Below are 18,916 nucleotides of genomic sequence, written 5' to 3' on the forward strand. Positions count from 1 at the left end.
GTCTTTTAGCCTGGATCATGCTGGCTCGGTTCCAGTTATCTGCGTGCTGCTGTCTTGCCTTCATTGGTGTTCTGCTGGAACTACTGTTTTGCCTGAGCGACTGTTTTGTCTGGATTACGTTTACATTTTCAGCATACGCTTTTATTCAAAGCGACTTACACGATGAGCAATTGTGGGTTAAGGGCCTCGCTCAGGGACCCAACAGTGGGGCTTGAACCGGCAACCTTCTGTTTACTAGTCCAGTACCTTAACCACTGAGCTATCACTGGCCCCTTTTTTTTACTGTTTTTTTACTGTGGATTACTGTTTTTCCTAAACTACTGTTTGGTCGGACTTTGTCATTTTTGTCTACATTACTGTTTTGTCTGAGTCGTATTTTGAGTTATTGTTTTGTATAAATACATTTTGTTTATGTAATTGTTTTTATTTATTTTGATTTATGGTTTATTGTATTGGAGAATTATTTGGGTTTTTTTTTCTTTTCCTTTGGCTGGACAGGAGCTGTGGGCCAAAGCAGGAGGCAGATGGACTTTGGTGGTGGAACCCTTTTCACTGGCCCTGCAGTCTAGGTTGGGTGTTATTGAGGTGTGCGGCATGATCACGTGTGGTGTGTAGTGTAGGAGATTCCTTTACTTCCATATTAGCCCTGTTCCTTCTGCCCTGGTTGTCTCTATAAATTATAAATGGACCCATAGAGTATTAAATGTGATGTGGCTAATCATTTTATACTAATTGTGTCTGTTTTAGAACGGGGCTTGTTAATAAAACTAACTAAGTATTGGAAGTACGTCTCTGGTCTCTAAGTGTGTTCGAACCTGGGTGTCTTTCTTTCTAAGCCTTAAGTGCCAGTTATATAAATATTTCCTAGGGGTGAAATTCCCCTAGGTGGCGTTGTCGAGCAACTTTCATCTAAAAAAACAAACCAAACGTCCACCGCTCCGTCACATATGCATACTAAAATGTTGATAGTCTAAACGCTAAGCAGCTTTGTTAACAGCAGTCAATATGTCTGTTACTCTCAAGTCATGATGAATGGTGATGTCTTTTACATGTTTATAAAAGGCACTATATTAAAAACTCTGTTTTAAATCATAAGTATTTAGGTTTTTGTTTTTGATAATACAGTAGTAAAGCAGTAGTGAAAAAGAACAAGCTGTGTCTTAATCATACTCTCTTAATTGTTGTCTATGTGGTCCTGAGTTTCCTTATGTCCCAAATATGTTAGTAGTAACTGACTTTAAAGTGTGTGTGCTTTTATGTCATAAAAATTCACATAAACCAGAAATTGTCCTAAAATTTAACATGAACCTGAAAATATAAACTTTTTGAAAAAAGAAAAAAAATTAAAAAAGCAACAGACAGAGATACAGTAGTGTTAAAAAAAAATAGCAGTGATTTTAAAAAAGTGAATAAAGCACAAAATCATTATAATAACTTTTATTTCCATAAATGCAAATGCACTGAAAATACTCCACTTTCAATTCTAAATAAAAACATTAACAAAATTTAGCAAGTGTGTGTTCATCCTTTACAGAAAATTAAGAAAAATTAATATTCGGCTGTTCAAAAAAATAGCAGTGCAGCATTTTTCTTTAAAAACTGTATCTATAAACTGAAAATGTTTAAAGTTTCAATTTACTTTAAATTACTGAACTAATATTTAGTGGCAGAACAATTGTTTCCGAGATCTGTGTTGCATGGAGTCAACCAACTTCTGGCACCTCAGAACAGGTATCCAGTCCAGGATGATCAGATACATTCCACAGTTCTTCTGTTATTTTGGGTTTTGCCTCAAAAAAACACGTTTCAGATTTCAGCCCACAAGTTCTCTCTGGGATTGAAGTCAGGGGATTGTGCTGGCCACTCTATTACCTCAATCTTGTTTGTCTGTAACCAAGATGTTTTGGGTCATTGTCATGTTGAAACACCCATTTTAAGGACATTTCTTCTTCGACATAGGGCAACATGATCTCCTCAAGTGTTCTGATATATTTAAACTGATCCATGATCCCTCGTCTGTGATAAATAGGTGTAACACCACGGTATGATAAACATCCCATATCATCATTTTGTACCACCATGCTTTACTGTCTTCACAGTGTACTTTGGCTTGAATTCAGTGCTCGGGGGGTCGTCTGACATACTGTCTACGGCCACTAGACCTAAAAAGAACAATTTTGCTTTCACCAGTCCACAAAATGTTGAGCCATTTCTCTTTGGACCAGTCAGTGTGTTCCTTGGTAAATTTGAACCCATTCAGGACGTCTTTTTCTTAACAACGGGAATTTGTAAGGATTCTTGCTGGTAAATTGTCTTCACTTAATCATCTTCTGTACTCACTGGGAACTTCAGATGTTGCTTGATCTTTCTGGAGGTGATCACTGGCTGAACCTTTGCCATTTTGGCTAATCTTCAATCCATTCGAACAGTAGTTCCACGCTTCCTTCTGTGTCTTTCAGGTTTTGGTTTTCACTTCAAGGCATTTGAGATCATTTTAGCTGAGCAGTCTGCTGCACTTCTCTGTATGTTTTTCCCTCTACAATCAACTTTTTAATCAAAGTACGCTGTTCATCAGATTAATGTCTGGAACAACCCATTTTACCCAGTATTTCATGTGCTATGACCAACCTGTGCAACATCTGCCCCCCTCCTACCTTAAATAAGGGCCAAAATTGACACCCGTTCTTCTGCAAAATGAACGACTTCACCAACTGAACTCCTCACTGCTATTATTTTGAACAAGCCCCTTTTAATCAATGCTTCGATTACTCAGAATGAGCGGCATGCATGTCCTAATTGTTGGCTTTGTTTTGTTTTCATTACTCTACTACACTATCAAGTAAATTATTTGCTATGTAGAAATAGCATTTTTACTAAAAACAGTAATTTATCAGGTTAATGGTGTTGGACTGCTATTTTTTTGAACACCACTGTATGTGAGCTAAATAAATCCAAAAAATAGTATTATTTTGTTTCCAGGACCCCATTTTTCGCATAAACGCGTATGTGTGTGTGTGTGACTTTCAATATCACAGTACCAAGAAATATTTGCCCCCGGTGATTTCCTGTGTTTGCATGTTTGTCACACAGAACCGTGTTGGTATCTTAGAAGTTCCTCCGACCCCCCCCCCCCCCCCCCCCCCCTCTCTCCCCCTCTCTCCCCCCAGTGTTTTTAAATGACCTTAAATAAACAGAACCAACATTTGAATGTTAATGTCATGTTTCCATGTTCCCACTTTGGTTCCATTCATGACAGGACAGGTAGTTACTGGTTACCCATGATTCATCAGTTCAAGTTTAATATCAAACACAGCCACTGACGATTTTGTATCTGCACTTTCTGATGCTGCCACATTTAGGGGTCACTACAGTAGATCAGTTGCTCATGGCTGCTCGGTCTGTTGGTCCTGGATTCTGTAAAGGTGCTTTGAGATGGCATCTATTGGGCAGTTGTAGCCTAGCGGTTAAGATACTGGACTAGTAATCAAAAGGTTGCTGGTTCAAGCCCCACTCCTGCCAGGTTGCTGCTGTTGGGCCTTAATCCCTAAATTGTTTACTGTCACAGTACTGTAAGTTGCTTTGGATAAATGCTGATGATGTAAATGTAGTGTAAAAAGTGCTATACAAATATGACGTGACTTGTACTCATGGAGTTACGTAAACCTTGCTGTCTGAGGGACAAATATCTGCGCATCTTTAGTGCCGATCCCAAGCCTGGATCAGTATGAGGGTTACATATTGAAATGCATCTTGCATAAAAACTGAGAAATTAAACATCTGAACAAATGAGCTGCTGTGGTGACTCCTAAACACAGGAGCAACCAAAAGGAATCATCAGAAATGTACTTTTTAAACCAGACACTCGACGTTTTAAGGTATTTTTATTGATAATAAAATACATTGTACTGATTTGCACATTGAAACTCCAACGCACATCTAGACTCCAACTAAAACAAGTATATGAAGTATATAAAGAAATAACATGGTAAATAAAATCCCGTTATTCTGATAGAAGATTAAAACGCTACCCAGCCATTATTTTATCATTTTAAGCAGATTTCATTCTGAAACAAACTACAAACGAGACAAAACAAATCTGATCACAATATTATAATTCACAATACATGAAATCAAATGTGTTAATAAAGCGAGTATGTTCTGTTAAATCTGATTGTGAAAAATAAAATGATGTGTTGCTGATATAATTCCTCTGATTATATATTCAACCTGTAAGAGGTTCCTACAAAAGCAAATCTAACTCATCACACTTATTACTCTAACCCAGCCTCCCTCAAGTACCATCAGTACATTACTCTAAACATCAGTATCATCAGTACATTACTCTAACCATCAGTACATTACTCTAACCATCAGTACCATCAGTGCATTACTCTAACCATCAGTACCATCAGTACATTACTCTAACCATCAGTACCATCAGTACATTACTCCAACCCGGCCTCTTTCAGTACCATCAGTACATTACTCTAACCATCAGTATCATCAGTACATTACTCTAACCATCAGTACCATCAGTACATTACTCTAACCATCAGTACCATCAGTACATTACTCTAACCATCAGTACCATCAGTACATTACTCTAACCATCAGTACCATCAGTACATTACTCTAACCATCAGTACCATCAGTACATTACTCTAACCATCAGTACCATCAGTACATTACTCTAACCATCAGTACCATCAGTACATTACTCTAACCATCAGTACCATCAGTACATTACTCTAACCATCAGTACCATCAGTACATTACTCTAACCATCAGTACCATCAGTACATTACTCTAACCATCAGTACCATCAGTACATTACTCTAACCATCAGTACCATCAGTACATTACTCTAACCATCAGTACCATCAGTACATTACTCTAACCATCAGTACCATCAGTACATTACTCTAACCATCAGTACCATCAGTACATTACTCTAACCATCAACACCATCAGTACATTACTCTAACCATCAACACCATCAGTACATTACTCTAACCCGGCCTCCCTCAGTACCATCAGTACATTACTCCAACCCCACCTCTCTCAGTACCATCAGTACATTACTCTAACCCCGCCTCCCTCAATATCATCAGCGCTTCCTCTTCAAGCTCTTTCAGTCCACTCTTCAGGACCTTATATGTACTATTAAAAGAATATCCTGCTGCTATAGCATTTACTACACCAGGTTCCAAATTGCGCAGATCCCTCTCAGGTGAATCATCAGTTAATCTTGTGTATGATTTTGACACCAGTTCCTCTACAAGTGAAGATTTTTTCAAAGATGTTAAATGTGGCTTGTTGACTCGTTTTGAGAGACTTTCAATTGATTCATCATCAAGGCCAAACGAGAAGTAGCAACTAGTAAAGAAAGTCACTAGAATGCCAACATCACATGCTAATGATAGATCAGGTATTAGAGCTGCTGCAACTGCACCAGAGGAAGCGGCTGCAACCCAGGCTGCTATCTTAAACTTTCTGACTTTCCTTTTCAGTATAGCCACAGAAGTGACTGGTACTGACTTCATTAGAGCGTATCGTTTATGCTCTGGAAGATCTAACATCAGTGTGCCCTCAAGCTCCTCAAAATCAAATGCAGAAACATCATAGGAGGAAATGAGAAAAACTTTAGGATTTTTAAAGTCCTTCAAATGTGCCAGGCAGTCGTTCCTAATTTTTGCCAGAGTTTCTTCTCTGTTGAAGCCTTGTTTCTTCTCTTCTTGTGCGACGTCAACGTCTATCTTTGATCTGACAAAGTAAAACAGCTTTTTCTTCTTTTTGATCTTTTTGGCCAGCAGGACATCGTTCTTTCCAAGTGTCCCTGATGAGATGATGATGAAGAAATCATACCTGGCAAACTGCATCTTCTTAAGATATTTTTTAACCTTAAATTTTGTGGTTCCAACTCCTGGAAGGTCCCAGAAAGTCACATTAGGCATTGTTGGATGTTGGTAAGGGGTTGGTTCAGTGGTGGTTTCAGTAACTCCAGTTGCAGCTGCACCTTCATCATCATCACTCAGTCCTCTGATTGCATTAATGAAAGTCGACTTTCCTGCTCCTGATTCTCCAGTTACAGCAACGTCCAGTGAGATGTTATTCAACTGGTCCTGTTTCTCTTGTGCTTTTTCATATCCTCTTTCCAAAGTGGACTCTCCTGAAGCCTCTAATATTGCAGTTATGTCAGAATCTTGACTCATTGTTACAGTATGAACTGATCCGGTTCTGATGTTTGTGTTACAGTTATTGTAGCTCAGCTCCAGTTGCTTGGTGTGTTTAATGAAAAAGCAGTTTTTACTTATTCACTCCTGTAAGAAGGAAAATAAAGATTAATTACATGATTACATGTTAAATACATTTGAATCTTTTTTGGAATTTATTGTCAAACAAAAAAATGCGACATAAGAATAAAATAAAAATTGGTCAAAATTGTATTCAAGCTTTATTGAAGGTAAAGCTACCTTCCGGTTTGGGTATGACGCGCGCCGGTTGTTATGGTTGCCGCTCCACTCCGGTCTACTTTCTTTTTTCCCTTTTTATTCAACGATATCAGTGCTATTTTGCTACTTTCATCCTTACTTGTGAAATACAGAGGATTGCTTCTTGATCATACCGACTCTGGATTCTCTGAGACGCTGTCATCTGCTGCTTTCGTTTTCTTTTTTTTTTTGGCATCGGCTGGTTATGCTAGCTGGTTACGCTAGCTATTTCAGTTACCGACCCACCGCTGTTGGTGCTTCTGGCTGCCTGCGAGCCCGCTCCAACTGGTTTGCTCCCCATTCAGCTGTGCTTGCTTGTCCTGTGTACTGTAATTTTTGGATTATTTGGGTTCACGATTGCTACTTGTGGCCCCTCGCGTGGCGTGGATAATGCCAATTCCCCTTGTCTACGCTATACTTCTGCTGATCTACATGACCTGAGAACTTTTTATCATCTTGACTCGGCGACTTACAACCTCTGTCATAATGCTGGTATCTCTCGTCGTTTGTGGTATGTTCATCGTGGTCGCAGGAGTCGGCGTTATGCTCACCATTCTTCTCAACCCATCCTCACCCATCAAACATCAGCCACAGCAATCCCATCTGGACTTCTAATCGTCGTCCCAGGAAGCGTTCGTCCTGGCATCCTCGTGGCGCTGATCCTGGCGTACTACGTGCCATACCTCGTCCTAACGTCCCACCTGCTCTGACTCGGTCTTCTCATAATTGCTTGCTCACTATGGCACTATCGTCGTTCACTCACTGACAAGGCTGCTCTACTCAGTGATTGTATTACTCATAAAAACATTGACCTTCTCCTGACTGAAACCTGGCAACAGCCTAATGACTATATCCATCTGAACACAGCTGCACCGGTGGGATTTAAGCATCTTTCGTCCCCTAGGGCCTCTGGGAGAGACGGCGGCTTGGATGTGCTCTTCTCCCAGGCTATTAATCTCTGTATCTGTAACTCCCCAAAGGTTTCTTCTTTTGAATACATGGTGGTTAAGATTCTGAGCCCTAGTCCTACTCTTTTCATACTCATTTACCGTCTACCTAAAAATCCCTTTACTGACTTTTTGTCTGATTTGTCTGAAGTTCTGACGTCTGTGTGTGGTCTAACTTCGTCTGTAGTTTTGCTGGGTGACTTTAATATTCACCTAGACTCCAATACCCCAAACTCTGCTGAATTTCTGTCATTAATTCACTGCTTTGATTTACAACAACATGTCACTTTTCCTACCCGTAAACATGGTCACATCCTGGACCTCATCTGTTCCACCACTAATACTATCAGTAATCTTAAAGGACACAACATTGGTGTTTTGGATCATTTGTTTATAACTTCGAGTCTCTCACTGCCTGCTCTCGCTTGTTCACCTAAGACTGTAATCACCTACCGGAATCTCTCCTCTGTTAACCCATTGTCCTTCTCTGCTACCCTACTGACCTCTAACTTCATCTCTGTCACGTCTCAGCACTCTGTTAATCAGGCTGTGAAAATATATAATCAGTCTATCACAAACACTTTTGAGGTCCTTGCTCCTGTTAAAACTAGGGTTGTCCCCTCCTCTCATTCCTCTCCCTGGTATACCCCTGAGCTTCGAACCTTAAAAACCCAGGGTCGCCGGCTTGAACGTCTGTATAAAAAAATGTTGCTGCATGTTCTTGCCTTGGCACTCGCGGACCACTTAGCCAATTATAGAGTGGCTTTAAATGCTGCCCGTTCAAGTTACCTCACCTCCGAGTTTAAAAAAGCTGGCAATAACTCGTCTCAACTTTTTTCTATTGTTAATAAGATCCTGTGTCCCCCATCCAACTCTGTCACTGCCTCGTCTGATCTCTGTAACTCTTTTCTCACTTTCTTTCAAGATAAAGTGTCTGGCATATATAGTGAACTCTCTGTTTCGGAATCTGTCTTCTCAAAATCCGGTTCTTACATTTCTCCTTCCTCTTGCTCGTTCCCATGTTTCTCCACTGTTGACGCCGGTACCTTTGAGAGAATTATATCCACATCGAAATCTGCCACCTCTTTCCTTGACCCTGCTCCTACTGTCCTTCTCAAACTCTGCTGTTCTACTTTATCTGTTCCCATCTCCCACATTGTCAATCTTTCGCTTAGCTCTGGATTGGTTCCTGTTGACTTGAAACTTGCTGCTGTCACCCCTGTTTTTAAGAAACCCGGTTTAGACCAGTCCATACTCAGCAATTTTAGGCCCATTTCAAACCTTCCATTCCTCGCTAAAATTCTAGAAAGAGTTGTAGCCTCCCAGCTGCTTGACTACCTGGATGCTAATAATTTATCTGAAATATTTCAGTCAAGCTTCCATTCTAAACATAGTACTGAAACGGCCCTCATCCGTGTTATGAATGATCTTCTTCTAGCCTCGGACAATGGTCTTGTCTCTATCCTCCTTCTACTTGATCTCTTGTAAGCATTCGACATAATTAATCATATGATTTTCTTGGCATGCCTGTCTGAGATTGGTCTCATGAACAACAGCTCTCTCCTGGTTTAAGTCGTATCTCACTGGCAGGTGTCAATTTGTTTGTATTGGTCACCAATCATCAGCCACCGTTCCTTTTCTACAAGGTGTACCCCAGGGATCAGTCCTTGGACCCCTCCTCTTCACCATCTACATGCTCCCTCTTGGCCCCATTGTACGCCAGTATGGTCTGAGTTTCCATTGCTATGCTGACGATACTCAGCTATATATTAGCTTCAAACCCTCTGACCCCGTGCCTCCTCCCTCGCTTACCAGTTGCATACAAAAGTTACATTCCTGGCTAATTAACAATTACTTAACAGAGCTTCTTTATACTGACCCCAAATCTGCCATCTCTACTTTCTCAGATGCTGCTCTTAATATTGGTTCCACTGTCATCTGTCTTACAAATTGTGCCCGCAATCTTGGTGTCCTCTTCGATTCACACCTGTCTTTTGACTCTCATCTAGCATCGGTTTCCAAATCCGCCTATTTTCACCGGCGCAATATCTCTCGCCTACGTCCTCTGCTTTCGCAAGACTCTGCTGAGACTCTGGTACATGCTCTAGTTACCTCCTGGCTTGACTACTGCAATACAATTTTATATGGGCTTCCTGCCAAAACCCTCCGTCCTCTCCAACACATCCAAAATGCTGCTGCTCGGATCCTGACCTTCTCCAAAAAATGTGACCACATTACACCTGTCTTGGCTAAACTGCACTGGTTACCCACCTCCTTGAGGATTAAATATAAAATACTTCTACTCACGTTTAAGGCTCTACATGGCCTGGCCCTGGTATACTTAGCAGACTTACTCACTTATCACTCTTCCTCCCGCAATCTTAGGTCCTCTGGCTCCGATCTATTGGCCGCACCCAGGTTCAAGTGGGCTACTATGGGTGGCCGTTCATTCAGCTGTGCTGCCCCTCGCCTCTGGAATTTCCTCCCTCACACATTTCAAATCTTTACTTAAAACACATTTCTTCACTGAGCATTTTTCATAGGTTTCTTGTTGTATTTGTTTGTTGCATGTATTGTTATTTGTTTTTTGTTGTTGTAAAGCGTCCTTGATCATGGTTAAAGGCGCTATATAAGTTTAACTTATTATTATTATTATTATATTATTATAAAAAAACTTCACTATTGCACTGTACTGTTTCAGGAATAAGTACGTTCAGGAAAGTCAGGAGTTACAAAAACGTTCACCACTATGCAGACTCTGCTGTCTTTTTATTAATGTCCATGACATGAGTTGTAGCCTAGCGGTTAAGGTACTGGACTAGGACTAATCCAAACGTCACTGGTTCAAGCCCCACCTTGAGTAAGGCCCTTACCCCTGTAAGTCGCTTAAAATGTGAATGTGTGGTGTACTGAAGAAAAGAAATGCTGGGCTCCAACTGAAATACCACTTTGGATGATGATTGATCCAAGCCATCAAGGTTTAAGAGCATTGCCCAAAGGTCCAGCAGTGGTGACTAGGCAAATGTGGAGCTTACACCAGCCACCTTCTAACTGCTAGTCCAGTAAGTTTGGAACTACTGTTGCACAAAAACACAACGTTCTTCTGGGATAGATAGATAGATAGATAGATAGATAGATAGATAGATAGATAGATAGATAGATAGATAGATAGATAGATAGATAGATAGATAGAAAGAATTGTTATAGATTCATTTTAGAGCTCTAATAAAATGAGCAAATCTAATAATACTTTACTGATAGCAGTGTAATTTTGTGGATTAAACCAACTTAAAAAATACACTTTGTTCCTCCAACTCGTTTTTCTAGTTCCATTAAAAGCACTTCAATTAGGTTTCTCTTGTGCGTCTGACGTCATGCCGTCAATGCTGTGACGTGAACGTTCTTTCCAGAGTTTTCCATCTGAAGTCCAGCAGCCATTTTCTCTTGCTCCTCAGAAAAAACGTAAGTCTAATACAAGATATAATTTTTTTTTGTTAAATAGTGTGTTTGATGTTAGATATAAAAGTATACACGTAGATTGGATATTAAAGTTTTAGAGCATCTATCCCGGATAATCATCGATTAAATTTTGCTGTTTTGTGAAACAATCTGCTGTAGCCAATAGTTAATAGTTATTAACCAACTGTTAACCAAGTTATTCCGTTATTATTAACAGTTTTTACTTTAGTTCTATAGCGAATTTACGGGAGTTTAGGTCGTTATTTAATCCCATTACTAAAAGCGGTGTATTTATGTTGAGGTGGGTAAGTTTTACATTAGCTTGCCGCCACTTTAGTTAGGGAGTCCGCGTGTGCAATTTTATTTGCTCCACTTTCAGTCTGAGAGACAAACAAGTGGATATTTCTAAATTTAGATTTTTTACTGATAGCAGTGTAATTTTGTGGATTAAATCAACTTAAAAAATACACTTTTTTCCTCTAACTCGCTTTTCTTGTTCCAGTAAAAGCACTTCAGTTAAGTTTGTCTTGTGTGCCTGACATCATCCTTTCCAGAGTTTTCCACCTGCAGTCCAGCAGCCATTTTCTCTCGCTTCTCATAAAAAACGTAAGTCTAATACAAGATATAAAAAATATATATTTTTTTGTTAGTGTGTTAGATGTTAGATATAAAAGTATACACGTGGATTGGATATTAAAGTTTTTAAAATAGCTGTTAAAATAGTTATTAACCAACTGTTAACCAAGTTATTCCGTTATTATTTAACAGTTATTTTTTTTTTGGTTGTTGTTGTTTTTGTATTTCTCTTCTGACAGTGGCGTATTAATATGGAATGATGTGAGGTGGTAGGTGTGTGTATATCGAACGCGGCTCAGCCAATCAGATTTTAGGACCGGAACTATCCGTTTTATTAATCAAAATTTCTTTAGGAAGGAGTAATCTTTACAACCAGTAGTAACAAGAAGCAATGGCCAAAAATGCTTTTTATGTATATATTTTGTGTATTGCTGAGACAAACTTGAAGTTATCCCTTAAGTTGTTGTTAAGTTATCCCTTATCGTCTCTTCAGTGGGCTGGCTTTTTGTTCAAAATGATGGATTTTTGTGTTTAAATGATTGGCTCAACATTTCCCCAAATTATTCATATCTACCCAGATATGCACAGTAAAATCCATCTCTTTGTATTTCCAGCATTGTGCTCTATGTGGAGTTGCAAAAACTGGGGGACGGCGTTTTCAAGAAGATCTGAACTGCTCAAGCACTACAAACTGCATCATGGGCATTATGGACAAAACCATTCCTATCCATGCATTTATTTAAATTGCACATGTAGATTCAAGACCTGGAATGCCTTACTGAGCCACTTGTCAAGAAATCACCCTGCCCAAAAATCCAAACCTGTATCCAAATTCAAATGTCAGGTTTGTGGTTATAATCAGCTTTCTACAGAAAGGGAATATTTTCAGCACCTCTTTCAGCACTTAAAAAATAAGGAGCCTGTAACCTGTGTGTTCCAAAACTGTGAATATAAAACCAATATCTATGAGAACTTTAAAAGTCATAAACACTCTGGCACAGAAAATGTATTCAAGATTGGAATAAATTCTGTTGAAGAATCTGCTGCTGCTTGTGATATTTCAGATGGGGAAAGTATAGAGAGCAATGTTGAGTTAAATTATGTTTTTTTCTGTTACATTGAGTATTCTGAAAACTTAGAGAAGGATATTGAGTTTAAAATTGCTTCAGTCCTCCTTAAGTTAGAAAATGTCCATCTTGTATCTAATGCAGCTGTAGATGAGCTTTTGCAGGAGTTAAACAATTTGATTGGTTGTCATTCTTTGCTGATTACTCAAAAGACTATTAGCCAGATATTACAAGATCATAGATGCCAATTTGACAAGTCAGTCGTTGAAAAGCTAGCCAGTGCACTCTGTGAGACAAACCCTGTTAAAAAAGCAATTGATGATAAAGGTCCACTTCCCAGTGCTTGGAGGCGAAAGGCTTACTATAAGAGACACTTTAATGTAGTGAGCCCTGTGGAATATATACTTGACCAAAAGAAAAAAAAGTAATTCCAGTATATTTCAATTTTAAAGTCTTTGCAGCAAATTCTTGACTGCCAGGCAATATTGGATCAAACAGTTAATTTACGTACTGTACATAAGCAGCCAACTTCTGTGCATGTATACAAATCTTTTTTTGATGGTGCCTTTTTTAAAGAAAATAGGCTGTTGTCTGCGCAGGAAAGCATTTCATTGATCTTATACATTGATGAATTTGAAATATGTAATCCCCTTGGTACTTCCAGAAGGAAGCATAAAATTTGTGGTTTGTATTGGATTTTGGGTAATTTGCCACCAGCTTGCAACTCTGCTTTGTCTTCCATTTTTCTGGCTATTTTAGTCAAAAGTAATGATCTGAAGTTCTATGGGTATGAGAAAGTGTTAGAACCAATAATTAATGATCTTCTAGTCTTGGAACAGCATGGGATATTTGTAACAAAGTTGGGCAGAACAGTAAAAGGCACAGTTCAGTGTGTTGTCGCTGACAACCTTGGAGCACATGGTATTGCTGGGTTTGTGGAAAATTTTTCAGGGTCCTATGTATGTAGATTTTGCACTGCAGAAAAGTCAGAGTTCCAGACTAAAGAAGTCAGCAGTGGAGTCTTTACCTTAAGAACCAAAAACGTTCATGCAGAACATTTAAAAATACTTGAAGAAAATGAACTGCCCAGTTATTGTGGTGTGAAATCAACTTGTAGTTTGTCAAAGCGCCTCTCATATTTTACTGTTGCCACTGGTTTTCCTCCAGATATCATTCACGATCTTTTTGAAGGAATTGTTCCTTTTGAACTTGCTCTGTGCCTCAGTGTATTTGTCAAAAAAAGTATTTCACATTATTTACATTAAACGAACAAATATCATCTTTTAATTTCAAGTGGGCTGACAAAACTAACCGACCTCATCCTGTTGCTCTCAATTTTGAATAAAAAAAAAAACTGTTGGGGGAAATGCGCATGAGAACTGGACTCTAATTAGATTATCGCCTTTGCTGATTGGAAAGAGAGTCCTTGCGATGAGCCAGCTTGGCAGATCTTAACAGATCTGAAGGACATTGTAGATCTTGTTGTCTGTCCCGTTCATACTGAGGGCTCCATTGCATATCTTGATTTTAAGATATCTGAGCACAGAGTTAGATTTCAAGAGGTTTTTCCAGACTGTCAGCTTAAACCAAAACTACCATTTCTTGGAGCACTATCCACACCTGTTCCGTCAGTTTGGTCCATTGGTTGCACTATGGACAATGCGTTTTGAAGCCAAACATGGTTTTTTAAAAGGGTTGTTCGAAATATCAGGTGCTTCAAAAATGTGCTGCTTTCACTTTCAGAGAGGCATCAGTATCAGATTGCACATAATTTGCACACATGTACCTTTACCAGACCTCCATTGGAAATGACAAATGTTTCACATTGATGTTCTTAACAAGGAAATCTCAAATGCCCTGAGACAGAAGTCTTCAGGGATGGACATGGTGTGTTTGGCCAAATGTGTGACTTATAATGGACAAAACTACAAGTGTGGGATGATCTTGATACATGGCTCACTAGGGGGACTGCCAGAGTTTAGTGAAATCATCCATATGGTGATTCTGCAGGACAAGTTGATTTATATTGTGAAGAAGCTCAGTGGATGGTATATTGAACACTATCGAGCATATGATCTTAAAACCTCACCAGGCAAGGAAGTGGAACTTGCTGAGCCACAAGAACTGCTTGACGCATATCCACTGGCAGACTACAAAATTGGAGGGATGCGTCTTACATTCACATTTACATTTTCTGCATTTAGCAGACGCTCTTATCCAGAGCAACTTACAGAAGTGCTTCCATAGTAAACATTTCATTTCTCAAGTTTTAGTAAACAACAGTCAAAGAACAAAAATCTACTGAAACCTGTTAGAACCAAAGTGTTTTTTTTTTTTTTTTTGAAATAGAAAAAATGTTGGTAAATAGGTATGTCAGCTTAAGTGTTTAGTAAAAAGGTGGGTTTTTAATCGTTTTTTGAAGACAGCAAGGGACTCAGATGTTCGGACAGACAGAGGAAGTTCATTCCACCACTTGGGTGCTAGAACAGAGAACAGCCTTGATGCTTGTCTTCCTTTAGTCCTGGATGGAGGCTCAAGTCGAGCGAGACTAGTGGCTCGGAGGTTGCGTGGTACAGAGCAGGGTTTGATTAGGCCTCGAAGGTAGCTTGGGGCTGGTCCATTTTTGGCTTTGTAGGTGAGCATCAGTGTTTTAAACGGAATGTGTGCAGCTACAGGAAGGAAGCCAGTGAAAAGAACGCAGCAGTGGGGTGATGTGGCAGCAGTGGGGTGATGTGGCAGTGTTTAGGTTGGTTAAAAAGCAGACGGGCAGCTGCATTTTGAATGAGCTGCAAGGGTTTAATAGTGGACATGGGAGCTCCAGCCAGGAGGGAGTTGCAGTAGTCCAACCGTGAGATTACAAGTGATTGCACCAGAATCTGGGTAGCTTCCCTGGAGAGAAATGGACGAATCTTCCTGATGTTGTACAGGAGGAACCGACACGATCTTGTCATGTTGGCTATATGAGGAGAGAAGGTCAGCTGGTTATCCAGGACAACACCAAGACTTCTTACCTTATCAGATGGTCTGATCTGGGAGTCATCAAGAGAAATGAGAAGGTCTTGGGTTGGAGACTGATCTCCTGGAATGAGCAACATCTCTGTCTTGCTGGGATTAAGTTTCAGATGATGAGCTGACATCCATTGTGAGATATCTCGCAGACATGCTGAGATGCGAGCTGAGACTTGTGTGTCTGAAGGAGGAAATGACAGAACGAGCTGAGTGTCATCTGCATAGGAGTGGTAGGAGAAGCCATGGGAGGCTATGACCTTACCCAGAGAGCGGGCGTAGATAGAGAAAAGAAGTGGGCCAAGTACAGAGCCCTGAGGAACACCGGTTGAGAGAGTGCATGGGGGAGATATGGATCCCCTCCATGACACTTGGTAGGAGCGCCCTTCCAGGTAGGAGGCCATCCATTGCCATGCTGAACCTGTTACTCCAAGGTTGGAGAGAGTGGACAAGAGAATGCTGTGATTCACTGTGTCGAAGGCTGCAGAGAGGTCAAGAAGAATGAGGACCGATGACAGTTTGGCTGCTTTGGCTGCATGAAGCTTCTCAGTAACAGCTACAAGTGCTGTTCCCGTAGAATGTGCTGCCTTGAAGCCAGACTGGTACGGATCGTGGAGGTCATTCTGAGTAAGAAAGGCAGATAGTTGGTTATAGACAGCACGTTCAAGAATTTTAGATAGAAAAGAGAGGAGTGAGACAGGTCTGTAGTTGTTAATGTCTGTAGTGTCTAGTGTAGGTTTCTTAAGAATGAGAATGACCTGAGTCTTCTTAAAAGCAGTAGGGACGACACCTGATGTCAGGGAGTTGTTGATGATGGGTGTGATGAAGGGGATTAGGTCCTGTGAGATGTCTTTAAGGATGGTGGATGGTATAGGGTCGAGTGCGCATGTGGTGGGATTGCTGGATGAGAGGAGCTGTGTAACCTCATCCATGGTGAGTGGGGTGAAGCTGGTGAGTGTGTTGGTGGGTTGAGGGTCAGTTGAGAGTGGGTCAGTCGGAGAGAAGGATTGACTGATTTTGTCGATCTTGTCCTGAAAGAATGTTGAAAAGTCAGTAGCAGTGAGAGAGGCAGATGGGGGAGGGGGAGGAGGGTTCAGAAGAGAGGAAAAGATAGCATGAAGCTTACGTGGGTCAGCAGCAGATTGTTCAAGCTTGGCTTTGTAGAAAGATGTTTTTGCAGCAGTCACACCGGATGAGAACCTGGACAGCAGATCGTGGTAGGAGTGGAGATCAACACTGAGCTTAGATTTCCTACACTTTCTCTCAGCTGCCCTTAATTCTCTTCTGTTGCTGCGCAGTGCATCTGAAAGCCAAGGAGCAGGGTGAGAAGGTTTTCCTCGTTTGAGGGTAAGAGGACAGAGCTGATCGAGGGATGTTGAAAGAGAAGGGAGTAGAGTATTAGTTGCAGAGTTGAGTGGAAGGGTAGCAAGCATGTCAGGGTTAGGTAGTGACGTTAGGATGGTGGAGATCAACAGGGAGGAAGATAAAGAGTGAAGATTAGGGCGTGTTTTAAGAGTGTATGTGTGGTTGGAGGTAGAGAGAGTTGGGAGATGGAGAGAGAAGGACACAAAGTGATGGTCGGAAAGGTGAAGTGGGGTGACAGTGAGGTCCAGAACAGAAGCTGGACGGCTGAAGACCAGGTCCAGAAGATTGCCACCTTTGTGTGTCGGAGGGCTGTGGTTAAAGAGGAGGTCGAAAGATGAAAGAAGAGGAAGAAGACAGGAGGACTGAAGTGTAGGGAGATTAAAGTCACCAAGAAGAGTCAGAGGAGTTCCATCTGAAGGGAAGAAACTCAGAAGAACGTCCAGCTCTTCTATGAAGTCTCCCAATGAGCCTGGTGGTCTGTAGATGACAACGATATGAAGAGTAATTGGAAAAGTAACAGTAATAGCATGAAATTCAAAGGATGAAACGTTAAGGTGAGAAACATTCACAGTAGTGAATTGCCATTTCCTGGTCAGGAGCAAACCTGTACCACCACCCCTACCAGATCCTCTCGGTGTATGAGAGAAGGTGTAGGCAGAGGATAAGGCTGCTGGTGTTGCTGAGTTCTCGGTGGTGATCCATGTCTCAGTCAGTGCCAGGAAGTCGAGGCTGTGAGAAAGTGCAAAAGCTGAGATGAAGTCAGCTTTCTGGATGGCTGATTGACAATTCCAGACCCCACCTACCACCACTGTTTGAGACTGTTGCAACAGTTGGGGGTAGATGAGGTTGCTGGCGTTGCTGTTCCTGTAATGTGACTTCTGATGTCTGCAGGGTCTGTGAGATATAAGCACAGGAATGTTTGAGTAGCATTGAACAATGTCAGAGACTGATAGTACTTACCCAAAGTTAGTTTAGTTTATGTGGTATTATGGTATTATATTATTTTTCTTCTGCCACCTGTTTTGCCACCCGTCCAATCAGAATTTGATTGGTATGTTTAGTGGCTATAAATAGAGGGGATCTAGTACGCTATGGCGTCTGTTACCTGGGTGATCACTTCCGCCGAGGGGGTTCCATTCGAGGTTTGGTTCCTGTTTTTCCGGGTCGTGAAGTTGTGGCTGATTGTTTGTGCCGGTGGCTGGATTGGGAGCTAATAAACTGTCTTCAGGTATGTTACGGGTTGTTTGGTCATGTATAGATAAAGCGCTTTGTTAAAGAAAGCCTAGACTAAGATAATTTAACTTTTGTAAGCATTATGGTTTAGGACTGGCGTCTGCGCTTTCTGCGACTGACTGCTTTTAGGTGGGTGTTGCCATTATTCACGCTACGACACGAGGTCTGATGTTTGCCAGGTATGGTTGGTTTTTAAATAGTATTAAGAATTCATGATTTTTTTTAAATAGATTATGTGAATGCGGGTTTTTCTCTCTTTTTAGCGTGAGCTGAATTATCTTCGTGTTTCCTGTGTTCCGTTTGGATAAACGGAGTAACAGTAATCGACTGGCTCCTGCTGTTTTGTTTCCTTTATTGTTTGGTATTGTTTTGTTACTCTTATTGTTTGGTACTGTTTTGTTTCTCTGTTTGTATTGTTTTGTTTTTGTCTTCTTGCATTGTTGTCTTAATTGTTTTGCTTTGATTGTTGTTTGTCTGCTTTGTTGAGTGTGTTAGTAGTAGTAGTAGATTTAAGTTATAATTGGTATTGTATGGTTTGTGGCTTGGTTATTCTATAATAATTGGTTATTACTGGATTATTTTATTATTTGTAATCAGTATTGTGAATTAGATAGAGGGCCTACTGGGGCGGGTTAGACCACCATCTAGCTGGAGATGCATAGGTGTGTAGTGTGGGGTTTTTCACGGTGTGTGTGTTAGTTACTTGTTTGTCATTGTCTTTAGTGTGTGTGTGTGTGTGTATGTGGAGCACGTGTATGTGTGGCTTGTGCTA

General features: G+C 40.6%; 1 protein-coding gene across 1 annotated transcript in view; it reads right to left on the reverse strand.

Moving 5' to 3' along the window:
* Nucleotides 1–4,892: 4,892 nt before the first annotated feature.
* LOC134317240 (interferon-gamma-inducible GTPase 10-like) overlaps nucleotides 4,893–18,916 on the reverse strand; it is a 52,536-nt gene continuing 38,512 nt past the window's right edge. The window contains exon 2 of the mRNA XM_062998025.1: nucleotides 4,893–6,320. Within this exon, the coding sequence (XP_062854095.1) occupies nucleotides 5,079–6,212 (1,134 nt within the window). The 5' untranslated portion in view covers nucleotides 6,213–6,320 and the 3' untranslated portion in view covers nucleotides 4,893–5,078. The remainder of the gene's footprint in view (nucleotides 6,321–18,916) is intronic.

Source organism: Trichomycterus rosablanca, chromosome 1 (genome assembly GCF_030014385.1).
Source record: "Trichomycterus rosablanca isolate fTriRos1 chromosome 1, fTriRos1.hap1, whole genome shotgun sequence".
Classification (NCBI taxonomy): Eukaryota; Metazoa; Chordata; class Actinopteri; order Siluriformes; family Trichomycteridae; genus Trichomycterus; species Trichomycterus rosablanca.